Source organism: Gopherus flavomarginatus, chromosome 10 (genome assembly GCF_025201925.1).
Source record: "Gopherus flavomarginatus isolate rGopFla2 chromosome 10, rGopFla2.mat.asm, whole genome shotgun sequence".
Classification (NCBI taxonomy): domain Eukaryota; kingdom Metazoa; phylum Chordata; order Testudines; family Testudinidae; genus Gopherus; species Gopherus flavomarginatus.
The window spans coordinates 37,466,146-37,491,665 of record NC_066626.1 but is presented as its reverse complement, the minus strand read 5'-3'; the positions used below and the strand labels follow the sequence as shown (position 1 = coordinate 37,491,665).

Sequence of the window (25,520 nt, the reverse complement as noted above, 5' to 3'; positions counted from 1 at the left end):
TCCTGAAACTTACAATTCAGCATCTATATCAAAATGAGGCACTGATGTGCAGTGCCCCAAATAAATCAGAGAGAAGAGAGATTTTCAAACTACAGCTTTTGAAGCTGGAGTTGGGCTGTCTGAATATGTTACTCTTCACAGGGAAAATCTAAAGGGAACTTGATCTTTGTGAGATACTTGTGAGAATTTATTGTTCAGCAAAGATCATTCTGATAGGTCACATGGCTACAGAGACTGGCAACCGACTACAGACATGAGAGATAGTGTCAGAGCTCCACAGAGCAACTGAATATAATGAATAAATGACAAAAGGGAGGTGAAACAAAGTATATCTAAAAAGGAATGAAAGGCAAAACAAAGTAATTCTTATCTAAATTTCCACTACTTACTGAGACTAAGGTTGGTGGGGTAGCAGGGACTTCTGCTGGCTCAGGAACTCTAGCTATTTCAGTTACCTAGGACATTTAAAGCAGAGTTACTAAACATCCCACAAAGAGACGGAAATAAATGGTAGACACACCAGCATTGATGTAGGAAAAGGTTTCCTTGCAGAGGGTGTCTGCTGCTTGCTGTGACAAAGTGATGGTAGGATCTTAGAAATGCTTGTGCAAAACAAGTATCACAACTTACGATAGACAAAGCTCAGTAGGGATATTTTAAAAGAATAAGCTTGTAATGAGGGAAGCTCTAAACACACTGGATTACTCTATTGTTTCTAAGATGCAAGTCAGTCAAGATGATTTTGGAATTCACTTAATGACAAACCTTTGCTTCACCTTCTTGCATTAATTCAATGTGTTCTTCCCGTACCACACCACCTGCAATGCTCAAACTTATGTCTCTTTTGGTCTCAACATCATAACGACTCTTATAGGCGTCAGCTTCCTCTCCAAAGGGAAATTGTGGAGAGACAACCTTCTCTGCCATCATTCTGGTTTCAGGTGGTTTTACTTGTGGTGATTTCACAGGTCTGGTGATCTTTTGAACAGAAGTTGCTGATAACTCTTTTTCCAGAGTAGCCATAGCAGATCCTGCTATTGAAACCTAACCAGTCCAAGAGAAAGAAAGTTACAGTTGTGTTACTCTTATTTTCAAAAGATGCACTATGTATTTCCCAAGCAAGTCAGTATGAAAGATTACATGCAACTGTTACTTTCTTATTCACATATTTATTGACATTAGATAACCTACATAAAGACACTTTCAACCTTCCTATGCTGTAAAATAACATAACTTTAAAAATATATACGCTTGTATGCAGACTTAAAGTTGTATAGCATTTGAAAGTATTCTATTATATTGTGTTAGAGTTTTGTTCTTTAAACAGCAACATAGCTCTTAAATGGAATGCACTCTATTGCTTTCTAGGCTTGAACTCAGATTTTCACTAAGGCATCACAGTACTAATTATATGCCAGGAAGTGATTAAAATACCTCAAGAGATTTCAAAGTGCAACCTTTATGCATAACTAAGTTGGACTGTGTCCCTAAATTTTAAAAAAAGATGAAAAAACTCCTCAAACAGTAGAAAGGAAAAAGTAACATGAAATTAATGCAAAAGCACATGGTTCTTTATGGGGCCATAAAATATAGTTTGGATTAGGGATGTAGAGCATGTTAATTCCTAAACTGGTTTAGTATGCAGTAAAACAACTGCAAAATAAAAAAAAGTACTGCTATTTAAGTATTATTTCTTTAATGTGAGAAGTTGAGCATGAATCAGGATTTTTTACCTACCCTTTAAAAAGGGTGAAGGTTTATGCCAGGCATGTAGCATTTTATTGTAAATACCACATGTTCTAGCTGCATTCCGAATATATGAAATGGTTGGGGTTTTAATAAAATACTCAATAAAAACACTTTTTGGCAGGATTTCATTTATATGCACTATTATATTTTACTTACTAGGGAATAGGGCAACACAAATAAAAGATTGCACAACCTCTTCCCTCGCTTGGGAGTAACACAGTATTGTATGGGGAATATGGGGGAAATGAGGTATCAGTTATTTTAACTGAGCTTGCTGTTTGCCCAGCACCCTTCCTCCACTTCTTACCTCGTAAGTATGATCTGGTTTAGGAACAGTAATTTTTGAAACTCTAAAATGAGGACTTGCTGTCCGGGGACGTGTGTGTTCCACAAGGACTGCTTTTTCAGTTCTGGTTTCTTCTGTTCTTTTAATCTACATTAACCAATAAAATGTTTGGTCAGTATGTTGTGCTAGTCACCAAATTGCAAAATAAAAAGTTTCATTAAAAAAAAACAACGGCCAGCCATAGAAAGAGTGCAATATAAACCGACTCTAACCTGTGTTGATATAGGCATTCCCAGTTTTTCAGTGGTGGAAACTTTTGTTTCAGCAGGAACGTGTACTGGTTTGGTGACAACATGACGTTCGGTTGGCACCTCAACAACGTGACCTGTCATAGTACGCTCTTTATATCCATATTCCAAAGCTGTCTGCTCAGCATAGCCTTCTTCAGCACGCTCTAGCTCCCAGGGCTCTCTAACACGTGCATGATCAACTGCAGCAACAACTGTAGCTACAGCTTCAGCCTTTTTGTAAGCTCCAATCTAAAGGTAACATTTACAGAATTCATACAAGTACGCATGGTGATGACAAAGATTTGTCTATCTGGCAAATACACAGTACATACATGTTATAGACAGACAGAAAATGCACATATGTTATATAGTATTGAAAATATATAAGACTGTATTTATCCACATGTGCATTTCATAGTCACTAGTTGTAAACATATATTTATACTGAATAGAAATACATCCATACTGTGCACATGCATATTTCTATATACTGTACACAATATATATTAAATACTTTGCTGACACATTTATGACTATGTTACGGTATGTATTATATTTAAAAAGCTATAATTTCTGACAGCTGCACATAATTCTATATCAGACATTACTAAGAGAAATAGTCAAAGTATGTATATGATATTTGATGTGCAAACACTGCATGGTCCATTCATGCACAATGAGCCTTAGCAAATGTACAGCTGTAACTTCAATGCACGGAAAAGTTGTGCTAATGTATTTTACAAGTTCCTAATAGGGAAGGATAACTTTGAGTATTTTGGTAAAAGGGAAGTGGTGCTTTTGTGCCAGGATATAACTTGTTTTTAACTTCCTGATCCATAATTGGTTTCACACTTGATGTCAGTGTAATATCTCCATTATCAAGTTTTGGTCAGCAGCAGATATTTGAGTAGCAACTGCTGCTGTTTTTTCAGTATTATAATTAACCCGGATACAGTATATAGTAAATGAGCATGTGAAAAAATTAACTTTTAAATAATAAATTGCCTTCATTCACCCATTTTACATACAGCTTTAAAAACAGTTCACCAGGTGAAGTAATATCTCTAAGCTAGGTCAGACAGATTGCAAAATTTATTTTACTATTGATAAGGCTTTCTACTCTAAGGGCTGTAATATTCAACGTTAGTGCTAACTTCAAAGGACGTGCTTATGGCATTGTTGAATCTGGACATAAATTCACACACCAAAGAACAGTGAACTCTGTGTACACTGAACCCTTGGTGTGTATTTTATCTGATTTTCATTGAAAATTAATCAAAACATTTTGTAAACATACCAGTGATGTTTTCAATTAGTTAATTACATTAAGAAAAAAGTGGGCCATATCCTGTAGTTCACAATCATGCTACTCTCTCACTGATGACAGGACTCAGCCCTATTGCATTAGAATCCTCTTAACCGGCATAAACCCTCGTGGAAACAGAAACGAACAATGGTCCTCTTTATCAGAGGCTTATAAGAATACATTGGGTGGAACTGAATTGTTTTAAACATATGCACTGTACAAAGAACAAAAACAATACAAATCTCGATAAAGTGAGATCAAATGGTCGATTAACCATAAAATTAAAGGGGAATAGGCTATATACTAAAGGACTTCAGAGACAGAAAGTTACATAAGCAAACACCAGTTCAAAGTTATCTACTGAGACCAGGCTTTCAGAGACGATCATAGGTGGTGCTATTTAAAGTGATTTTTTAATAAATGGATAGGCAATTAGTTAATTTTCTAGAATTACTGAGATTCATTACACTGAATCTGTTCCCTGTCAAATTACCCCAATCAAGCAGGCACATTAAAGGGAATGCAATTGAATGGATTCTAGTGTACACAAGTAGCTCTTAATTGATGGTGAAGCATAAGGAGGCTTGCAGAGAAAATAAACTGGAACGGTGTATTTCACATCTGTAACAGCCGTATTCACCTGATCACGAATTAGATGCATTTGTTCTTGTTTGGTAGTAATTCCTTCTCTGGCTCTTGGTATTGTTACTGGTTCTTTGGATTTATCAGTGGCAATTACTGTTGGAACTACAGTAATTTTTTCAGCTTCCTTTTTTATCTGATTATTATGGTAGAAACAAAAAAGTTTCAATTACATATGGTCTCATAAAAAAAAAAGCATTGGAATCGGGAAAGGGTTAAGGTTTTAGATCCCTGTACACTGCAGCCTCCGAGTGACTCTATGTTAGCTAGATGTTGATGAGTATTGTTACATCCTAATGCCTATTTAAATAAAATATAGTATTTTAAAAAAGTTAAAATGGTCTTTAATGTAAAGAAATCAGTGTCAGTCAAAAGAGAGTTATGGATATCTTATTAATGCCAACTATTAGGAGTGAAGGACAAAGCGGGAAGAACTAGATTCTAATTCATAGTTGACATAAGTTTCTAGTTGGAGTAAGTTTTAGAAAAAAAACTGGAAATATTTAGTTAGTATTTGTAGGGGAAGTATTATGTGCAAAGGGAGTATCACGGGAGAATGAATATCACATTTATAACAGTTCTATTTACCTTTTCATCAGTTACTCGTACTTCTTCTTGTTTGGTAGCAACTTCATCTCTAGTTCTCGATACTCTGACTGGTGCTTTAGGTTTATCAGTGGTAATTACTACCTTAGGCACAGAAGGTTTCACAGCATCCTTTCTTATCTGGTTTTTATGATAAAAAAAGTTTCAGTTATATATACTCTCAAACAAAATTACATGGCTTTTCAGGAAAGTGGGACAAGCTGATGGAATATTATGTAGAAAAGGCAGTGGCACAGCTAGGAGTATAAGTTTGGGTGGGTCTCAACTTTCGGGTGGATGGGCAATGACAGACTATGCTTGCTCAGCTTCTCCCCTGACACCATGACCTCTTCCTAGACCTGGTGCCCCCGGACACAGAGCTTCCCCTGCTAAGCTGAGCATGTACATGGGGTGGCTCAGAAAATGGCGAGGTAGAGCTGCCGGAGCGTAGCTTTCTGAAGGGTGGTCACATAGCTCTGTGCTGGATTTCAGGTGTCCGAGTGATGGCCGGGCTGCTGTGGCAGCACTACACCCCTGCTTAGATTTGGGTGGGCCTGGATGCTAAGTGGGTGGGCCAAGGCCCACCCAGACCCACCCAGGGCTACACCTCTAAGACATGAGGAAAGGAAAGAAGATGAAATACCACTTGTAGAGTGGAATGACTATTGTGTGTAAGCCAACTTCCGTCCCATCTTACACACTTTGCAACCCAGTTAAATTCAGTAGAGTTACACTGTGTGAGAAAGAATCAGGGAAGAATTTGGCCCCCTACTGGTTACATTTAAGTGACCATCATTGTATCCTCCTGATATAAACTCCTTTTAGCAGCTGCATAGAAATGAGTATTACTATGACCTAACATTTACTCTCATTAGTCAGTGGGGCTACTCAGATACATAAGGGTTACTCAATGTGAGTAAGGGGTCCAAAATCATCTGGTATTAGCTGTGAGACTGATCAGACAGTTTGTGGTCAGGCAAAACTCCTAGCAAACTTCACTGGCTCAAACCTTTATGTAAGTGAATATTATTCTGTTCTGATGGCTAACTGAATAAAAACTCTTTAAAAGATTCTCTTAAAATCTACCTTCATACAAGTAAAGGTCACTAATAATCAAATGAGAATTATGAGCATGTTAGTAATGACAACCACAATACTTAAATAACTGATGTTAAGAGCTCCGTCTTGCAGCTCCTGGCTAGTCAGAACTCCTAAGTCAGTGGGAGTTTTGCCTGGAACTGTAATACTGGCCTCTTTATGGAACAGTTACTTTATAAATGTTTCTACAGTTGGAGCCTTCAGCTCATAAAAAAACAAAGGCAAAATACATAAGGAGCATTTGATAGAGATTGTTAATGAAAAAGGGTGTTTCGGCAAGTTACATCTGTAACAGCTGTATTCACCTTTTCATGAGTGATATGAATTTGCTCTCGTTTTGTAGAAATTTCTTCTCTAGCTCTTGATACTTTTTCTTGTTCTTTGGCTTTATCAGCAACAATTATTACCTTGGGTACAGGAGCTTTTTCTGGTTCCTTTCTTACCTGATTTTTACAGTAAAAAAGTCTCAATTATATATAATCTCAAATGCAAATTATATGACTTTTATATAACATTGAAGAAGAGGCTGGACTAGTGAAGGCAAAGGTTAAATTTCACTGGAGGTCCTTGTAGAAGGAAGTGATTATGAGTCACTCTGTTTGCACCCTGGAGTAACTGTATACAAGTGAATATCATTGTTACATGATGCCAACTCTTAGGAAAACTCAAGTGTTTTATATAGATTTTAAAAATTGATTAGACTGGCAACGATAACTGAACTTCTTTTATGAAATGTACAGTGAGAAGAAAAATAAAATAAAATAACTTGCTCTATACACTGCCATTTTCCTACTAAAAGGCAGTAAGTAAAAGAAATTGGGACAGGAAGAAACTTATCTGCATTACAATCAATGAGGGCAAAACCATGATTTTGAATGCATATTTTTTTGGTAAATTTCACTTTATCCAGGAGGTTTAGATGAAAATACAGAATACTCTCCTCCCTGTATAATGGTGGTTTTCTGATTTCCATCCCTCAGTACGTAAAGGTAAATTACTTCTCCTCCTGCCCAGAGTATTTCTCACCTTGAACCTTGATATTTCACTCTAGATTCCATCGTCAGGACTAGACTCAACCTTAACTCAGATTTAGACCCACCCACCCTCACAACTAGATTCCTTTTTACCCTTTCAATTTGAAGCCTGACCTCAGCACTTGACTGATCCCACCTACTTTCTGGAGGCGTAGTGTGGTCTGGAGAAGATGTAAAGGGTGGTGGACTTTAGAAATATACCATTTCTATGGGAGGGGGGCATAAGTTACTCTATCTTTGTACGAAACTCCTGGGGACTATCGAGAAATAGAATGAAGAAATACCGACAGGCCCTGATCCTGCAAACACTTGCACATTTGGTTAACTTTGCTCATTTGAATAACTCCACTGACTGTAATAGGGCTACTTTTGAGTAAGGTTAAGCATATGCATACTTGGTTGCAGAATCAGGGGCTTAAATTAAAATAAATGTATCTGAAAATTAAAAACAAAACATATACTGAAAGTCATCTGAAATTCAGTCACCAGTATTTTCTTTCACATTGTTTTCAGTGCAGAATGATTTTCTTCTTAATGTATCTTGCCTCCTATTTGCTAACAGGAGAATGCCATGTATGGAATAAACTCCGAAACAGCCACAGAAAAATGGAAAATCCAAGGTGTGTGGGCTTTTTATTTATTTATTTATTTTTTTAAAACACATATGTTTGGCGTATTATCTAGCTACACAACAAATGGTAGAAAAACAATGGCATTTTTCCTGGAAGTCATTTTTTCAAAAATTTCTATTTGAACCATCTATCTATAATATTCATAGAGTACTAAACACAGTAGTATATAAGTATCTTATACAAACAGTCAGTCATCAAGAGAGAATTATGAGAATGCTAGTACTGAAAACCCTAGTGAGCGAGTTATGTTAGTAATGAAAACTAAGGGAGAAGAGTTATATAGTGACACTTTGTATTGTTGAGCTTCTCAGTTCATAAGTTACAAAAAGAAAAGGAAAAAAAATACATAGTTTGTCTGTAAAGTAGGGTTTAACTATGAATATTACATCTGTAACAACTGTATTCACCTTTTCATGAGTGATCTGTACTTCTTGTTTGGTAGCAATTCCTTCTCTAGTTCTTGATATTATTTCCTGTTCTTTGGATTTATCAGTAGTAACTACTACCATAGCTTCCTTTCTTATCTGATTTTTACAGAAGGGGAAAAAAACAACCTTAAAATACATCTCAACACATAGTAAAGATCACTTATCAAAATAAAGTGATATAAATTAAGGGGAAAATGCTTGGGAATAGTTATTTTAAGATCAGCTGGAAAAATTCAAGTTAAATATTAGGAATTTTTTTTGTCAGTATAAGAACATTAGGTAATGGAATAAGCTGCCAAGGGACATTATGGGATCACTTTCACTGGAGTTATTAAAAACAAGACACGATACCCATTTATCAGGAATGGTGTAAGAATAATTAAGTCAATTCAGTCATGATTTGAGGTGATAGATGAGATGACCACTAGCAGTCCCTTACAGTCCAGATGCTTCTGCACCAATAATGCATGCTTACATGAAGCATTTAGTATCATGTTAATTTTGCACTATGAAATACATGCTTTGTTTGCATGTAGGATCGGGTGTAAGGAGAAAATTATATAAAAGCTGTGCTTTACTTTTACCTGTTCCTGAACAGGTTGAACGTGTACCGCAGTCATTGCTGTCCATTTAGAAACCTGCTCTACAGGGCTTGGAACTGGTTCTCTCACTCTAGCCAGGTCAACTGCAGCAACTACAGTAGCAACAGCTGCTGTTTTATCAGTGTCCTGTAGGACCAAAATTAGTCACATCAGAAGATATTATTTTATAGATTGCTTACATAGAATAAGCATATGACAATTACATGCACAGAATATTGCTGTCAAAGGTCTATTTAAACATTTCCAGGGGAAGTCCCTAAATAGTTGTTGTAAGCAAGTGTTTACATGCAGTCTCTCAAATTACATTTACCAGTTCTCTCAACATAGGCAATGTTCTTTCCAAATTTAAAGACTCTTTACCTCTTTAGCACCAGCAGCTATACCAGCAACAGAGACACCAGCAGCAGCACCACTAATGGTCATCTGGTCTTGGACACCATATCTCCCTTCCCATCTTTCTTCTGTCCTTATCTGGGTAGCGCTTGTAGTTACTCTAGTTTCCTGCATCCGTGCCTCAGCTGCAGAGGCATAACCTTCCAGCTTCCAAGGAGGAACAACCTCAGCAGCAGTGGCTACTGTTGCCTGTGCTTTACGGATCAGTGATGGAGATTTCACAGGCCTAATAGGTGAAGTGGAGAGTCTTCCAGCAGGAGATACTGACCTAATGAATAAACATAACATTACTGGTATTAAATTTAGCATCACATAATAAAATAAAATAAAATAAAATAACCACATAAGTAACACAGAATTGACATTCATTTCCCGTTTAGGATATCATCAGTACCTGGACACTGAGCTAAATGAAAAATCAACAAAAACCGAAACAAACCCAATGTCCCCTTTCATCTCCCTCTCCCCTCAGGTGGAAAATGTTTAAATTTGATTTTTTTGACCAAACTTTACTTATAAACTCCAGGGCTACAAGAAACCAACCTACTAATAGTGATAGGCTGCATACCAGTTGGGAACATTGGATTTATTTATTTAGAAAAAGAAAGCAAAACTTCCAGTTGATTTGTTACCTTCAAACTGTGTAAATTGTTAGATTGTGTGAGCTGCTTACCATTCCCCTACTCTCTTCCTTCCTTCCTTCCTTCCTATTCTTTGTTACACTCACTTGTTTGCTTATTTGAAATTATGCTCCTCAAACAGTCTTCCTATGCATTTGTACAGCTCCCAATACAGTGGGGCCCTGATCCTGACTGGGTCTTTTGGATGCTATCACAACGTAAATAATAAATAGGAGAGGAGATCTCATTGTTTTATTATTTATTTATGGAACGCCATCAATGTGCTTGACACTGCAAGAAGGAAAGGACACGAGGAGCTTTCTTGATCTTGTACGTTTGTCAGATCCTTAAATTACTGAAGGATTTTCAATAACTTAATTAGCTTTACAGTGAAGACATAAGAGAGAATACCACAATGTATTTCACTCAAGAATATGCATTTAATATAAAAGCATCAGAAACAATAAGTTCACATTGGGTCAGAGACTATATTTTTTACTCAGATAATGGGAGTTTTGAGAAAGGATATGGGGCATTATGGGGAATAGGATATGGGGCATTATGTACTAAATTAGGCCCCAATTCTGCAACGAGCCCCACTGAATTCAGTGAAGCATCATGTGGGGGCACAGAAGTCTGCCTTTGATCAGTGGATTTCAGGAGTGGGGCCTATCTTAATTGCAACATTTTCTTTCACCAATTACAGCAGCACTAATTGGTATCTGCTGTTACAGCGATAAACAGAGCTTTCAGAAAGACTGACACTTTAAAAATTAATTGTGAGTATTAATATGTAGTTATAAAGCACTTTCCAATTTGCTATAACATCACTACTACATACTGTACATCTTTTACCCAAGATGAGGTCCTGTATATCAAATTTCTAGCACCATGCAAATGTTTTAACACTGCCACACTCTGAACCATTGCAGTATTAGTGGTGGTCTCCAGCATTATACTTTAAATTTTTTATGTTTATTTTCACATATAATTTAGATGTAAATGTTATTTTTGAGTTAATAATGTATTTCACACAGGTCTACCTAGAGTATAAAAACAACAAGGAGTCCAGTGGCACCTTAAAGATTAACAGATTTATTTGGACATAAGCTTTCATGGGTAAAAAACTCATCGAAAGCTTATGCCCAAATAAATCTGTTAGTCTTTAAGGTGCCACAGGACTCCTTGTTGTTTTTGTGGATACAGACTATCACGGCTACCCCCTGGTACTTGATACCTAGAGTATAACATTTTTAGTGCATTATGCCCTCTAGATGGCACTATTGTATTATCCTTGTATTTAGACGGGTGCTCATGGATTAATTATGCTTGTAAATTATTAGGTTAGTACCAATCCATTGCTACTTCTTGTATATACAGCAATAACTGTTCTCACTGTGGTGAAATTCACCACAAAGCAGAGCTGGCGCAAAGGTTTAAATGGGTTCTTATTCAGCTCAGAGACATTACACTTTTCTGGCCCAGTGCTTGGTGCAATGGGGAACTGAGGCAGTGGAGCCAGTAGAGCCTAAGAGCTCTTCATCAGTGCCTCAGTGCAAATGAATTGGGCTCTGCCACACCACAGCTGTGGACCCTGCACTTCAGATCACTCCTTTTCCCTCCTGAGGCCCTCTACACATATCAGAGCTAAACCCTCATTTCCCTGTAACCATGTTAATTTTTCTTGCCTCCACAGCCTTAACTCGGGAATCATTTCCCACATGTCCATAATATACCTGTGTCCACAGATGTTTACAGTTATTTTTCTATTGATTCTTCCATTCTGCATGAAACTCACCAAATGCCTATGCGCTTTTCTTTTTCCATAAAGTAATTACCAAAGACCAGATTATGATTGAACTAACTTACCTACAGCTGGAGCAAAAAAAGTGTGGTGGAACACGGTGCAGAATCTGACCCTACACATTTTCTAAAGGATTTCCTAAACCTAACTCAGAGGATGGAATATTTGCAGACACCTGCCAAAACCCTCTTCCTGAAGCTTTGACAACTGTACAAAACCAGCAGTCAGAAGAAGCCCACATTCTTCCATTCTATGCCGTGCTTTCCGTTCGCATCATTGCCATTTCATTTTCTCATTTGACTGGAGGGGATGACTGAAAATTCAATCTTTCCTTGATGGTTAACATGATTTACCTGACTGGTGATGGTGTTGGAGCTCTAACATGTCTTACGGGTGACAGTGATTGTCTAATGGGAGATGGTGACTGCTGTCGTGCCATTTGTACTTTTGCTGCACTTATTTGTGGAGTTGGTGATTTTGATGTAGGTTTAGGAGGCATTCTTGGAGGTGCCTTGTGTGGGAGCTGTTGTCCTGTGGCACTCTCTATGGACATTTCAACAGTTGTAAGTGATCTAGCATCAAAGTGGGCTTCTATTTTCTATAATGAAAGAAAGAACAATGGTGAGACACTGCAAAATGCCAAGAATCAATTTCTAAAGCTTTTAACACCTTTAACTTTGAAAAAAACGTACCTTTTCAATTCTGGCTTGTCTTGTTTGCGAAATCTGAGCAGTCGAAACAATTGTCTTTGTCTTTTTAGCGGGTACTACTTCTTCCTCGCCTATTGGAAGGTAAAACATGAACAGTCAAGAGAATTATATGTGGTAATAAACAAGAATAGCTTTTTAGAAGGAACTAAACATGCAATGTCAATTGTATATCAGCATGTGTAAACACCAGAGAAAGAATTAATCAGCCATCTGTTTTTCTTGCAGTATCTATAGGCAAATAATTGTGGAACCAGCTGAAATAAGATTAGCCTTTTTGTGTAACTATGTAACTAGGCCAAAAAAATTAGAAGCATATTAATTATACTTCAGAATCATTCCAGTCTCCCAAATACATACATAGTTAGTCTAAAAGTGTATTTTAACTGGTGAGTCAAGAAAGGTTGGCATTATGAGTACGATTGAAAGGGCTCCATTCAACCCGAAACTTCCTCCATAGCTACTGGGCTCATTCTCAACTGCACTCTCACCATGAAGTCTACTCTCTTTTCTGAGGGGGGATATTGCTTCCAAGAAATGGCTGCATAATGCCAATTACAAACTTATACAGATGACCAAACTTCTATTAGCCCTTTCCCCATGATTAAAGTCTGTGACCTTACTTCAGCCATGTATGGCTTGCACACACTAGAAGGGCTCATATATTTTAGTCTGGTCAGAGCCCTGAGTATATAATGTTGTTGTAGCAGCAATAGTAAAAGCCCTTGTGTCTTTATTAGGTGAATTTTAAACTTTAATGTCTGGGTAGTTTTCAGTTTAAAAATATACAGTAGATGAAGTCCAGACTCCTCTACATATGTGTATGTGAGGAATGAGCTGATCAAAAACGGCAATTCTGCTGTGCCCATTCTGGGCTGCTCCCATATTCTTGGAGTTCACACTCTGCAGATGCATTGTGAGACCAGAGGCCTGAAGTTGTGAGCACTGACTTGCCAATATCAGCATGAACATTCTACCATTCATTTGCTATGTGTGTCTCACAAATTCCTCTAGTGAAAGAAAGTTCTGATGGGGCACAGGAATGGGGCCACATCAGTGTTGCTCTTGCAGCATTAGCATATACCCATCTTACCGCAAAGATCAAATTGTGCCTTAATCTGGTTTTGCAATAACAAATAATCATTTAGCAAATTAAAAACAGTCCTGTTCCTACTAATGTCAATAAGAGTTTTGCTCACTTAAGAACTGCAGAATGTGGCCCAACGGCAGCAGATAAAAGACGTTGGTTTTAAAATCTAATTTTTAAAAATTCTGCAAGAGCAAAACAAAACAAGCTCTTACAACCCCCCCTCAAACCCTTCTGTGAGGCCTATACTGTACTTATATAATTCAAAGAAATCCAGCTGAGGGAACTGTTTTATGTTGAAAATGTACTTTTTGTTACCAGCCTGGAGCCTTTTATGACATGTTTCAACTTGGAAATAATTTTTACACCCAAGTTACAAACTCTTGAGAAATGGGTTATTAATGAAATTGCTGATCAACATTAATTGCAGCAGTGCCCTTTATACCACAACAAGAATGTACATGTTCTTATTTTCATGGCTTACAACCTCAACTCCATTACCTTGAACCAGCAATTCGGCTGTTGAAGTAGCTCGTCCCACGCTATTTGTGGCATTTACTGAATAAGTTCCGGAGTCTTCAGGATAAGCTTCTGCAATTATTAAACTGTATAGGTCTCCTTCTTGTGAAATTTGAAAATCGAGGGAGCTTTGAATTTCTGCTCCATCCCGATAGAACTTCACCACAGGTGTAGGGATTCCAGTCACTCTAACATCAAGTCGAACTTGCTTTCCTTGCCTTATTGTCATGCTCTGTAGACGTTGTGTAAAGTTTGGTGGTGCTGTTTCAGCTATAATTTGATTAGAAAAATTAAAGTTCACTCTGTAAAGAACTTCATAAGGCCTAAACATTTCCAATTCTAGAAGCATTCACAGCCTTTAAATTCTTTACAAATAACCTTCATATATAAACTACAGTCTCCTTATCTATCTCCCAGTTGCTATTGATATAGAAGAGGGCCACCTTGTCTAACACTAAAATAAATTAAGGCCTCCTTCCTGCAAACACATATGCATGTCCTTAACTTTACTTACATGAGTAAAGCCCTGATCCAGCAAACACTTACACACGTACTTAACTTCATGTGAATATTTCCATTGCTGTCAATGGGACTACTCACATGAGCAAAGTTGAACATGTGCATAAGAGTTTGCAGAATCAGGGCCTATATTGGTACGAAAGTGCCAGATCCATTCTATATTCATGTGACTACAGCCCCACAGAAATTAAAAAGGGCCCTATCCTTCAAACCCTTATTCCTAGGAATAATCTTTACTTACATGACTAATTCCATTGAAGTTGGTGCTGCTACTTGTGTGAGTAAAGATTACTCTTGAATAAAGGCTTTTAGTGTTAGGACAGGCATTTCAAATGACTATACTCGTAAGTGTTTGTACAGTCTGGTTCATACTTTATACTGCTGAAGACTGTTGTAATAGTAATACTTGAAAATTGACCATGAAGTGATGAAGAATCCTATCTACATCTATAAGGAATCTAAGCATATACTGAAGTTTTTTTGGGGAAAAAAAATCTAGCTTGCTTTAGAGTAAGGAATTTGATTTGTTGTTACTATCTTGTATGGTCTTTCCTTCTCATATTTTTGTGTTATTTTTATCCAAGTTTCGAATATATACATAATTTTTATTTTAGCTCCCTCCTCTCTGGTGACAAGGGGAAGTGCCAATAGTTTGCTTTCCCTCCTTAACCATACTGTACCTGTGACAAGTAGCTCAACGGTACTAGTTGCTTGCCCAGCTCTATTGGTGGCTTGTATGCTGTATCTTCCACTGTTGTCTGCTGTCACGGCGGGGATCACGAGTTTAGCGCGGCCATCGCTAAAGGAGATCTGCACGCCGGGCAGAGTTGCAGCGGAGATAACCTGGCCATCCCGAAACCAGCTCACCTCAGGAACTGGGGAACCTACAGAAAGCAGTAGATAAAGAAAGCAATTTCAGCACCACTATAGACCAGGAGCCCCAAAATACCTCTGCTAATTACAAATATGTATGGCAGCTTTCAACCATCTGAGGGAATTGCTGCGTGTGCACAGATTTGCAATTACATCAGTAGCATAAAATCACAACATTCAAGGCATTTCCCTGATGTCTTGACAATACATAGGGTTTTAGTGTAATTCACAGGCTGATAGATTAAGAAATTCTTCATGTCCTGCACCATTTGAAAGCCCTGTTAAGGGAGTTGGCATTAGTCTCATTTAAGAATTATATGAAAGATTGAGAAATTCATGCCTTTGATTTGTTCACCAGTATAAAAAAAATAAAATACAGGTTCCTTGTAATGAAATTATATAATCCAAGCCTTAGGCAACAAGAAGTAAATTGAAAATGCAGGCTGAATTACAGTATTCCCCCTAATAATGAATTTATTAAATAAGCTACCACTGAAAGTGACTGTAGCAAAAGTAAAATTAAGAGTTATCTTTATATCTTTCTGGAGAGGATGATGGCAAAGCCTCATGGAAGTGAACGAATGAGGGATTCATAGAAACTAGCAGAGAGCAGCCACTTTGGGTCAGATATTTTACCATTCAAATATATTATTCTTAGGGGAAATCCCTCAGGCAAGACTCCCACTTTCAGTATAGACTCCATGTACAGTCATAATTGGCTTCCAGCTTCAAATGGTAACTTAAACATGACAGGGAATATCCTCTTCCAGCACTCAGATGGCCATGAGGAATCCTTGTGAAGGGAGAAGAATCCTACTACCCATGTCACACAGCAGGAGACAAGCAGCTCTGTGGGGGCTATTCCAGCTGAAAGGACTCTTTGTGGTCTCAGGAAACGCCTTTTCTAAGATGGAGGGACCCAAATATCAGTTAAGTGATGGAGCTCTATCCTCACTCATGTCTCTCCATCCACGCCTCCACTTCCCCAAAACCTTTTATGCACAGCCATGAAGAAATCCCCATAATGTTGGGTTCTGCGCACGGCAAGGTTGTGCAGTTATGCATGACCTCTTCCAATAATGCCCAACTGCAGAAGTGGACCAGTTCCATTGCAAAAAGGCCCTTTATAGCCTCAGGAGGCGGCCCTGAGGCTGCACTAGTTGAGTTGCCCTACAGCTGCTACTACAGTCTCAAGCGTCTCTACCTCTGTATGCTCCAAAGGCTCACAGGCTTCAGAATTCTGCCCCCTAGCACTTGCAAAGAACCCCTCTAAAGAACCCAGTTATTTATTTGAACTCTATATGAGGCCAAGAATATGACTGTATGAGAATACGGGCTGTGAGGGAGAAAGTTTTTGTTGGGAGTCTGCAATCATTCTAGACTTGTTTAGAAAATGTGCAGACTTTGCAGTTTCTCATGGCCAAAAAAATAAACCGGAGTTATTTTGTTTTATATTTATATATAAAAATCAAATAATTCAGACATTATATATAAAAGTATGTGACCAGTCTGGGAAAGAGAGAGACTTTTCAAACCAAAAATAGAAACACTACATTTAGGTGTTTATCGTTTCATAGCTGTAGCTAAGCAAAAACCAAGGATTAGGGGGTGGCTCAGTTTTCAAGGGACCAGTTTGAGACACTTTGGGACTGAGTTTCACAAGCATAGAGCATACCAAGAGTGAAGCTTGTAAATGCAGGCTCATTGTTGCTCAGTATTTGGAAGGGAATAACCCAAATAAACTAACAGAAGTCCAAATTAACTCTTAATTAATGCAAAATCCAAACAATACTGTGGAAACAGACACACACACAAGCAATTCACAGTATGGTTCACATGTATAATTTAGTTTATTTACTCCAGTGTTATAGGCTGCATCCTGTAGTGTTTATTAAGCACACTTTTAGTGCTCTCAGATTAATTGTGCTCTTCCTTTTAATCTAGAATTATACATAATATTTGACTTATATATAAAATAGCTTTATTCAAAGGTAAAGATAAGGATTTAATTTAATATTCACAATGATTGATAAAAGAGACCACAATCCAGGTGACAGAAATAAAGTTACAATGTCGATGATTTAGAAAGTCAGATTCCAGGAAATAAAATGTTCATAAGTTTTTGTACATTAGAAAAACGAAATACTGAATCACTGCCAGAACTGTCAGACCTGATGAGTGGCTTTGGGGAGGAAGGGATGTTCCAGTATCCCACAACATGAATAAGAGCTAAGAAAAGATTGGTTCACATAAGGTTTGGGCCTAAAATAAAAGAATGGTACATGCAGTTATAAAACTGATGTGTCTCTTATCAGTATTAAATTAAGTTTCACTCACAAATATTACAGGATATTATAAATGAAAAGAAAATAGCTGAAATCATTCATTCATCAAGAACTTCAGCATCATAACTGGTTTTAATGGTACATCTATCTATTTTACTTTTATGGTTAACGGATTTATTACAAGGGTGATTTTCCTCAGCATATCTATACAATTTCATATGAAACCTACGTCAAACAAAATGTCTGCCCTGTTACAGAAGGCTGGGATGGCTAACACTGGAGTAGTGGATCAAACCTCGAAAAGTGGGTACAAAATAATCCACAGATGTAAACGGGCATATGGTGGTGTTCAAATGTCCCATATGATCCTATGTTAATCAAGGGATCCAAAATGTTGGTATAGGTCTGGGTGCAAAAGCATGACTGGCAGCCACACTTTGGAGTAAGTACATCTTAGACACCCATAGGGCAATGATTATCAGCCACAGCACATGTCAAAGATGGCTATGGTGTTGGACAGACAATACATCTGCCAGGGGGTAATTGTACAACTGCAGATCTTGGATGCTTTGTTTTATAATATATGGTAGTCACAGTGCTAATACCAACACTCGAATACACTTCCTTAACCATGCCATTCTGTGTCCCTTCTCCTTAGTACTGAGCATGTGTCAAAGCCACACCTGGAACAAGGCATTGACTGCTCTGGCACTTATTTTGATTGGCTAATAGGATTTGAGTGGGGCTTTATACATTCTCTGTGTTCATGCTGACTCAACATATGATAAAAATAGTGAATAAGATTTGATAAAATGGAACTTCATTTAAAAATGAAGGTGCTTCTTTAAGTTGCTCCATGATCTTAGTTATGTTTGGACAATCTTACACTACCTCTAAACAGACTTTCCTACCATTTTGAGTGGGCACACATACCCAAATTCTGTGCTTATAACCCATACGACTCCACCAAAATCATAAAGTCAAGGGGGTTGAATGAGGCGTAAGTCAACAGAAAATGAGCCAGTGTGCCCAGCACAAAAAAATGGTCCCCTTTTGCTTTGGACCAGCAGTGAACCTTCTGCTGCTTGGTCCCTCACTCTGTCATGTCCCCATAGACTCTGTGCATACATCCCTAGATCTCTCACTAGCACACTTCTCACTTTTATCCCTATTTCTTCCTTTGCTTTGTTAACTGGGGCCCAAGTCTGCTCCTATTGAAGTCAGTGAGAATTTGGCCACAGACTTCAGTGGTAGCAGAATCGGGCCTTTCCTTTGATCCTTCATAATTCTGCACAGTGTGTCTGCTGGACTCTGATAGCATTCTCTGAAGTAGGCTAATCCATTGAATTACTTGACCTTTTCAGGACAGTCAGATTTGGATATATTTATGTACCAACAATCTTTACTCCATCACATTACATGACTATCTAAAGCATCAGCAATTGTATGTTTGCCTTACATTTCCACAACATAAATAATTCAGGACCAAGAAATGAAGGTAATCAGAAAGGAGTAAGTCTTACCACTAATATGAGCCTCAAAGGTTGCGGCACTACCCTCCAGTGCCACAACACTTTGTAACGGCTGCGTAAATGTTGGTGCTTTTGTAGTCATCTTTATAGGCACTCTGAAAGAAAGAAAACATAATTAGGTGTCAAATGCCAAGCTCTTTGAAGTTCTTACTGTACACATTTCCTCTCCTTTCTTACTGTACAGGCACTTTTTACTTGTACATGGCATAGAATGATTTATCCTTCTCAGCCTTAAACCATAATGGCCTGGCTGTGCTCTAATATTGGAATTTTTGGAATATAATAATGTCACTTGTAGGGCCTGCTCCTGCTCCCACTGAAGACAATAATACAACTCCTATTGACTTCACTGGAGCGAGCTGTGGTCTAGTGGATTAAGCATGGCACCAGGAGACTGGATCATACTGTTGATTCTGCCCATGACTCATTGTATGACCTTGTGTAGGTCACTTAGCCTCTGCACCTCAATTACCTCATCTGTCATAAAGGGAAAATAATCCTTATTCTTATAGGTCCAAAGTGTTTTGGGATGAATTGAAAGTGTTCTGTAAGTGCAAAACATCATTAGATTCACTGGGAACAGAATTAAGCCTTAAATAGCAGCTTAAAAGGAATGTGGATGTCTGCAATCTATTTGGCCTTTAATAATTAAAGGGGGGCTGGGAGGCTTCCCTTTTTTAAGGTATACTGTAAGTAGTGAATAATTTAATCTTATGCAGAAGCATATTGGCTTTAAAGATGCAGACAAAATTCAACTATTTCTCAGAAAGTAGCTCAGTGCAATCTGGAATACTGAGAAACAGCTACCTTTGAAACATGAGCTAGGGTATAAGGTAGCCACTGACATGGATGACTTGAACAACTGCAGGCAGGTGTGAAATCTGAAGGAAAAATAGTGTGTCCTGTCTTCCTACGCATAATAATTCTTTGTATAAAAGAAACACACTGAAAGCCATGGAAAAGAGTACATATTAGTGATATTTTGTACTTTATTTTAAAAGGGATTATTTTAATTGTATGTTGAATTTAAAGGAATTAAGTTTGAATATTTCTAATGCTTACATACCCGTCTCCTTAAAAATAAGGTCACACTGTTTTAAACTGAAGTTATAATTTCTTTCATTAAAAAACACTATGTGAATATAATGTTATCATCATGATTTACCAGATAAGAGATATCTTGATAATCTTGTTATAGGTGTCTGAACTTTGTAGTGATACATTTCTATATACTGTGAATTGTGCATTTACTTTTGATTCTATGTCTGACATTGCCACAGTATCAGACATAATTATAGATAAAGGAACAATAAACCTTTATTTAAGTCTCTCTAAGCATGGGACAGCTCCTTAACTGGGTTGAAAAATACCTTACAGTGAGAGCAGACCCATTGAAATCAGTGCCTGGCTCTTCAAAGGAGACCAGACTTGTTAGGAGCAAGCTCCATTCACTTTCAATGAGATAAGGGCACCTGACTCCTGTAGGCTCCTTTGAAAATCCCAAACAGTGTGACTACATATGCAGTAATGTACTAATCAAGGTGAATAAAAGGGGAAGCACCTGATGATCTATTGGGTTGTGTGAAACTTCACATAAAAGGTACTATGTGTATTGTCTTCATGGGTTGTACTGATACTTTTTGTAACTTGGTGTATGGGGTGATTTTTTTGTTTCCGAAGTTTTTCAGTGTGTGAAATAGTTTAAACAAATTAGGTATAACTGACATTTAATCTCCAGATGACACCAATTTCCAAAAATGTTCAAGAGCAAGACTGTACAAATTATTTTAACATATGCTCATTTTTCTCATATCTACTTCAATTATGAATTAATGATTTGACAGTCATTTGAGATAGAAATAATTTAGTATTTTAAATAAACAGTATAAAAATGATATAGATTATTTCCAAACTCCAGAATATGTTGGAAATTATTTAATTAAGTATAACTGATGATTCATTGAAAGTTTAAATCTCTCATTGGATAGGCAAATTTCAATTATAAAGATTTTGAGCTTATAAGGCTTTTTTATAATTATGATTAAAAAGGTATGCATCTGAAATATCAGGCTCCAAAAATAACTTCCCCAGCTATGACTGACAGCAGACAAGTGTTCCAGAGCTGCTGTGTAATTGATATCTTCGCAGCTGATTCCCTTAAAAAGTCATCAGTGCTTAGCTGATACCATATGCATTTTATCAGAGCTATTCTTAGAGCTTCTCGGTTTATCTGTGAGTAATATAACCTTGAACACTCCCAGCATACATAAAAAAGTTTGTAAGTTAACCAGACATTTCCATATACATTTCAAATCCTAATTTAAAATGTTCTTTAAGATCAAATGCACTTAAAGAACTATTAATTGAATTTTATCAAAACTCACATTCAGAAACATAAGACATCATTCTTAATAAAGAACTTTAATGTTCAATGTTTATAGACTACATTCTTATTACATACACGTACACTATATGCCCATAAATATACATTTATATTGATGTTTTCTATCAAAATGATTAAATGACTGACAAAGAAATGTAGTTATACTATAAAAAAAATGCTACTAACCTGCTTCCTCAAGAGTGCCTAAAAGGAGTGGGCTAAGCCCAACGAAAGTTTCGTAAACGACGTCCTTATCCAGAGTAAGATTTTAGACAATCCCAATATGAGAATCGTTGAGCCTCTAATCAGTAAAAACAAAACTACACAGTCTTGACAGTGTAGTTTTGCTTTTCTTTGCAATCCCTACACCCGAGGCGAGGCTGGGAATGCACGACTGCTCAGAAGTGCTCACATAGTTGTTTTACTTTATATACCCCGATATGCTGACAGTTCTGCATCATCATGTCAGTGCCACTTCTGATTGGTTTTCTAAAAAAAAGCATCATGGGAGATGCAATCATACACCACCTGTTGGTTTGATTGACAGTGCTAATTTTGGCAGCACAAAAGGGATTCACTGAAGAAATGAACCAGTATATTCAGAGTTTATTCTAATTTAAAGTCCAATTATTTTATTTGCAATTGCTAATTAGGTGCATCACAAACTTAAGAAAAAATTATGAGGAAGGATTTTTATTAAATAGCACAGAAAGCAGCCAAATCAATAGTGGTCCTGTCAGTCAGATCCAACCTTACAGTCTCTTCCCCTATAATGACTAAGTAGCTACCAAATGCATCTGTCAATCATCAAGTCACATAAGTAATCTGATCTCTTGCATGAGCCTTATTTTGGTAATATATATATCTGTATATTTTTAAGTATGAGTTGAAAGTTTGTGTTTGATACAACGTAGATACGACTTTTTTACTACTGTTAAAAATCTTTTTACTGCTAACTAGATATTTCTTTCAGTAGGACTTGTCAAAAGCAATATCTGAAATGCAGAAACATGAATGTTAAGAAGGCGCATACACAGCAGCAACTTTTGCAATGGTTTAAAACCCAGTCTTTAGCCCTCCCTTCTGACTGCCCTTATTAGGGGCTGATGTAGGACTCATGCAGCCCTTGCGCCAATGAGCTATGCCTTTCCCATATTGCTTGCTGAGAGGTCTTTGGCTGAGCTGGGCCCAGCTTTATCAGGCTGTGGGGCTAGCTGTATCACCAGCTGCATTTACCTCAAAACCAGAAGGCACCTTTGTGCTTTCTTCTGCAGCTGGGATAGTTTATCCTCCTAACCCCAGCCACTGTTCTAAGATAGCTGTGTGCACCTGTCTGTCAGGGTGTTAGTACCTCCTTATGCAACCTTCATTTTCCTTTCTGACAATATGGTGCCTAACTAAGACCCTATCCAGCAAACCACTTAAGCACATGCTTAACTGGCTCTCTCAGACTTCTCAGTCTTAAAGTTACATCTGCGTAAGTGTTTTGTTAGACAGGGGATGCAGGGCTGGCTTATGCCCCAAGGTACACAGTGAAAAGCGGTCATCTGTGCATAGATGCCTTTGCAAAAGGGCTGGGGAAAGGGGGCAGGCGGGAACCTCTTCTATGGTACCATCCCCACATCCTTAGACTATGCAGAAGAATTTCTGCAGGCACAGAAACTCAAATGTGAGGAAGAGAGGCCACGGGGGGGAGGGGGCGTGCAGAAAGAGAAGGTGAACAAAGTTCCCCATGAACCTCACAGGGAATACTTAGGAGAGCAAATACAAACTGAAGTTTTTCTATGCCAGCCCACTTTATGCTCAAGAACCCCTCCTCCTCCCATGGCAGCCCCATAACTGGGAGTGCATGGTCATATTGCTAGGGTGCTGAAGGAAAGGAAGCTCCTGAGGCACAAAGTCTCTCCATGGATGGAGCATGCTGCAATGTGCTGTTTTGAAAGGAGTGGGGGAGGGTACGTCACTTCCCCTTCATAGACTGACCTGAGGAAAACTCTGTGAGGGGAATCTCAGCGTTTTACACCCTCTCACCCATTCCTGGGTGGTTTCCATAGAAGGGATTGATCTAGCCTTTAATTTACCTGTAATTTAATTTAATTTGCCAGGTCATCTGTAAGGGCATTTTTTCTGCACAAGGGTAAGGGGAAAGGAGCAGCAGCAATTATTGTAATCTCTCATATTGATGCAGTGTCCACCTGAAGCGTTGGAAGAGCGGTATCATACCCTGTTCATTAGTTTATGGTCTGGATGGGGTTAGTCTGAGGGAAAGCTAGTCTATCCACATTGATTTACTGTCACAGCCTGAGGCAGGCCTTGACTGCAGCTAGGACTTACATGAAGGGAGACCCATTTGGCCTCCACTAAAACATGTATGGTATCCAAAAGAAACCTATGGGATTATGAGGGGCATAAATGAGTGCCAAATTTTTCGTAGTGGAAGGAATTTACTCTACAACAGCCACATTAGGAGGCAGTAAAATATTCTCCAAAGTTGTGCAAGTGGTAAAACTGGTGAAAAATTATGTCCGTGATAGCATATTGACTTCAAATTTCTCTCTTTTTAAAAAAAAAAAAAGTAAAAGTCACTGGTGTTATGGAGACATAAGTAAAATGAAGAGTGTAGCATGAAAATCATAGGGTAAAATTAATCATTTTTAAAATCTCAGAAAAGCTGACATTTTGCCTTTTCAATATGTGTATTTTGGTTAGGAGGTCAAATGTTACTATTTTTGCTGGGAAAGGGGGATTAAAATCCCACAAGTAACAACATTCCTTTAAACCAAGTCATGAAGTATCACAGAAAACTATGGTTTTGTATACAAACATGAAGCAAAAATGGAAAATGTTATGTAAGTGCAAAACATCATTACATGTTTAAAGGTGCATTCACCAACTCCAACCTTTTTTGCATATACACTGTAGTTTGTAACAGGCACGGGATTCCACCTGCACGAAGCTCATTGCAGGGTAAGGGGGTTGGGGCAGATCCTCAGCTAGTACAAATTGGCCTAGCTCCATTGTCCTTAGAGTTATGAGAATTTACATTTGCTGAAGAGGCCCACTGCCTCTTTAAAAAAAAAAACAACCCAAACCAAAACATGTTCATGTGCAGTTTCTTAGATAATGATCGATAGCTCTTATCTAGTGCTTTTCATCTTTAGATCACAAAGCGCTTTACAGAAGGTCAGTCTCTTCATCCTCATTTTCCCGATGAGGAAACTGAAGCACAGGGAGGGAAGTGACTTGTCCAAGATCACCCAGCAGGCCAGTGACAAAGCTGGGACTTGAACCCACGTTTCCCAAGTCCCAGTGCCTTGTCCACTAAGCTACATTGGCTCATAATATATCATACCATATATATACAAGTTTCCCCTCCCACAAAATCCTTAGACACACATTAGCCCTTGGAGAAATGCGTACTACAATGCACAACTATTTCTCAAAATATACAGTATGTCAGAAATAGAATGTGATCTTTAGTGTAATAAAATACTATGGGCCTGATACTGCAAATACTTTGGTATGTGAGTAACAAGTAGTCCTTTTGACTACAATGAGTGAAGGTGCATAAGGGAAACAATTACTTCAAGGGCCTGCATGTGGAAGTGTTACAGGATGAAACCTTTAGTCATAAGAGCGTGGAACCATAACTTCACTGTTTCCTGACTTTTGAATGCTTCACCATACATCATTAACAGGCTCTTAATGTACTTTTTAAATGGGGTTTCCCTAGTTTATTTAAAAAAATAAAAATTAATAATATGCAGCTATTTGCTTAATAGTGGTAGAGTTCACTGTACTGCAAAATATATGCAGTCGATAGGACAGGAGCACTGTGGTCTTTCCTTCTCCCCTTCCCATTCCTCTACACATCCATTCACTAAGGCTTTGTCTACAATATGGAGACTATACAGGCATATCTATGCCAGCAGAGCCATGGGGCATGGACACAGCTTACACTCGGCAGAGGGGCTTTTCTGTTGGTGTAGGACCACCACCTCCTTGAATCACATTAGTTACATCAATGGAAGGTGAATCTACACTCGGGTTTTTGTTGACATAGCTATGTCAGTTGGGGTATGTTTTTTTCATACCTCTGACAGATGTAGTTATCCCAGTATAACTTTTCAGTGTAGGTCAGCCTAA

At 37.9% G+C, this 25,520-nt stretch overlaps 1 protein-coding gene across 50 annotated transcripts in view; it reads right to left on the bottom strand.

The window, feature by feature from the left end:
- The window catches only part of TTN (titin), a 312,200-nt gene extending 290,443 nt beyond the window's left edge, over positions 1–21,757 (bottom strand). For all 50 annotated transcript variants that reach the window (XM_050916743.1, XM_050916742.1, XM_050916769.1 and 47 more), the window contains exons 1-15: positions 21,561–21,757; positions 18,983–19,086; positions 14,982–15,185; positions 13,765–14,052; positions 12,162–12,250; positions 11,823–12,067; positions 9,013–9,313; positions 8,635–8,778; positions 8,030–8,146; positions 6,262–6,399; positions 4,862–4,999; positions 2,308–2,574; positions 2,057–2,182; positions 766–1,044; positions 390–455 (exon numbers count right to left, since the gene is read on the bottom strand). In XM_050916743.1, coding sequence (XP_050772700.1) covers positions 390–455; positions 766–1,044; positions 2,057–2,182; positions 2,308–2,574; positions 4,862–4,999; positions 6,262–6,399; positions 8,030–8,146; positions 8,635–8,778; positions 9,013–9,313; positions 11,823–12,067; positions 12,162–12,250; positions 13,765–14,052; positions 14,982–15,185; positions 18,983–19,073 — 2,493 coding nt within the window. In that variant the 5' untranslated portion in view covers positions 19,074–19,086; positions 21,561–21,757. The remainder of the gene's footprint in view (positions 1–389; positions 456–765; positions 1,045–2,056; positions 2,183–2,307; positions 2,575–4,861; positions 5,000–6,261; positions 6,400–8,029; positions 8,147–8,634; positions 8,779–9,012; positions 9,314–11,822; positions 12,068–12,161; positions 12,251–13,764; positions 14,053–14,981; positions 15,186–18,982; positions 19,087–21,560) is intronic.
- Between the last annotated feature and the right edge of the window lie 3,763 nt (positions 21,758–25,520).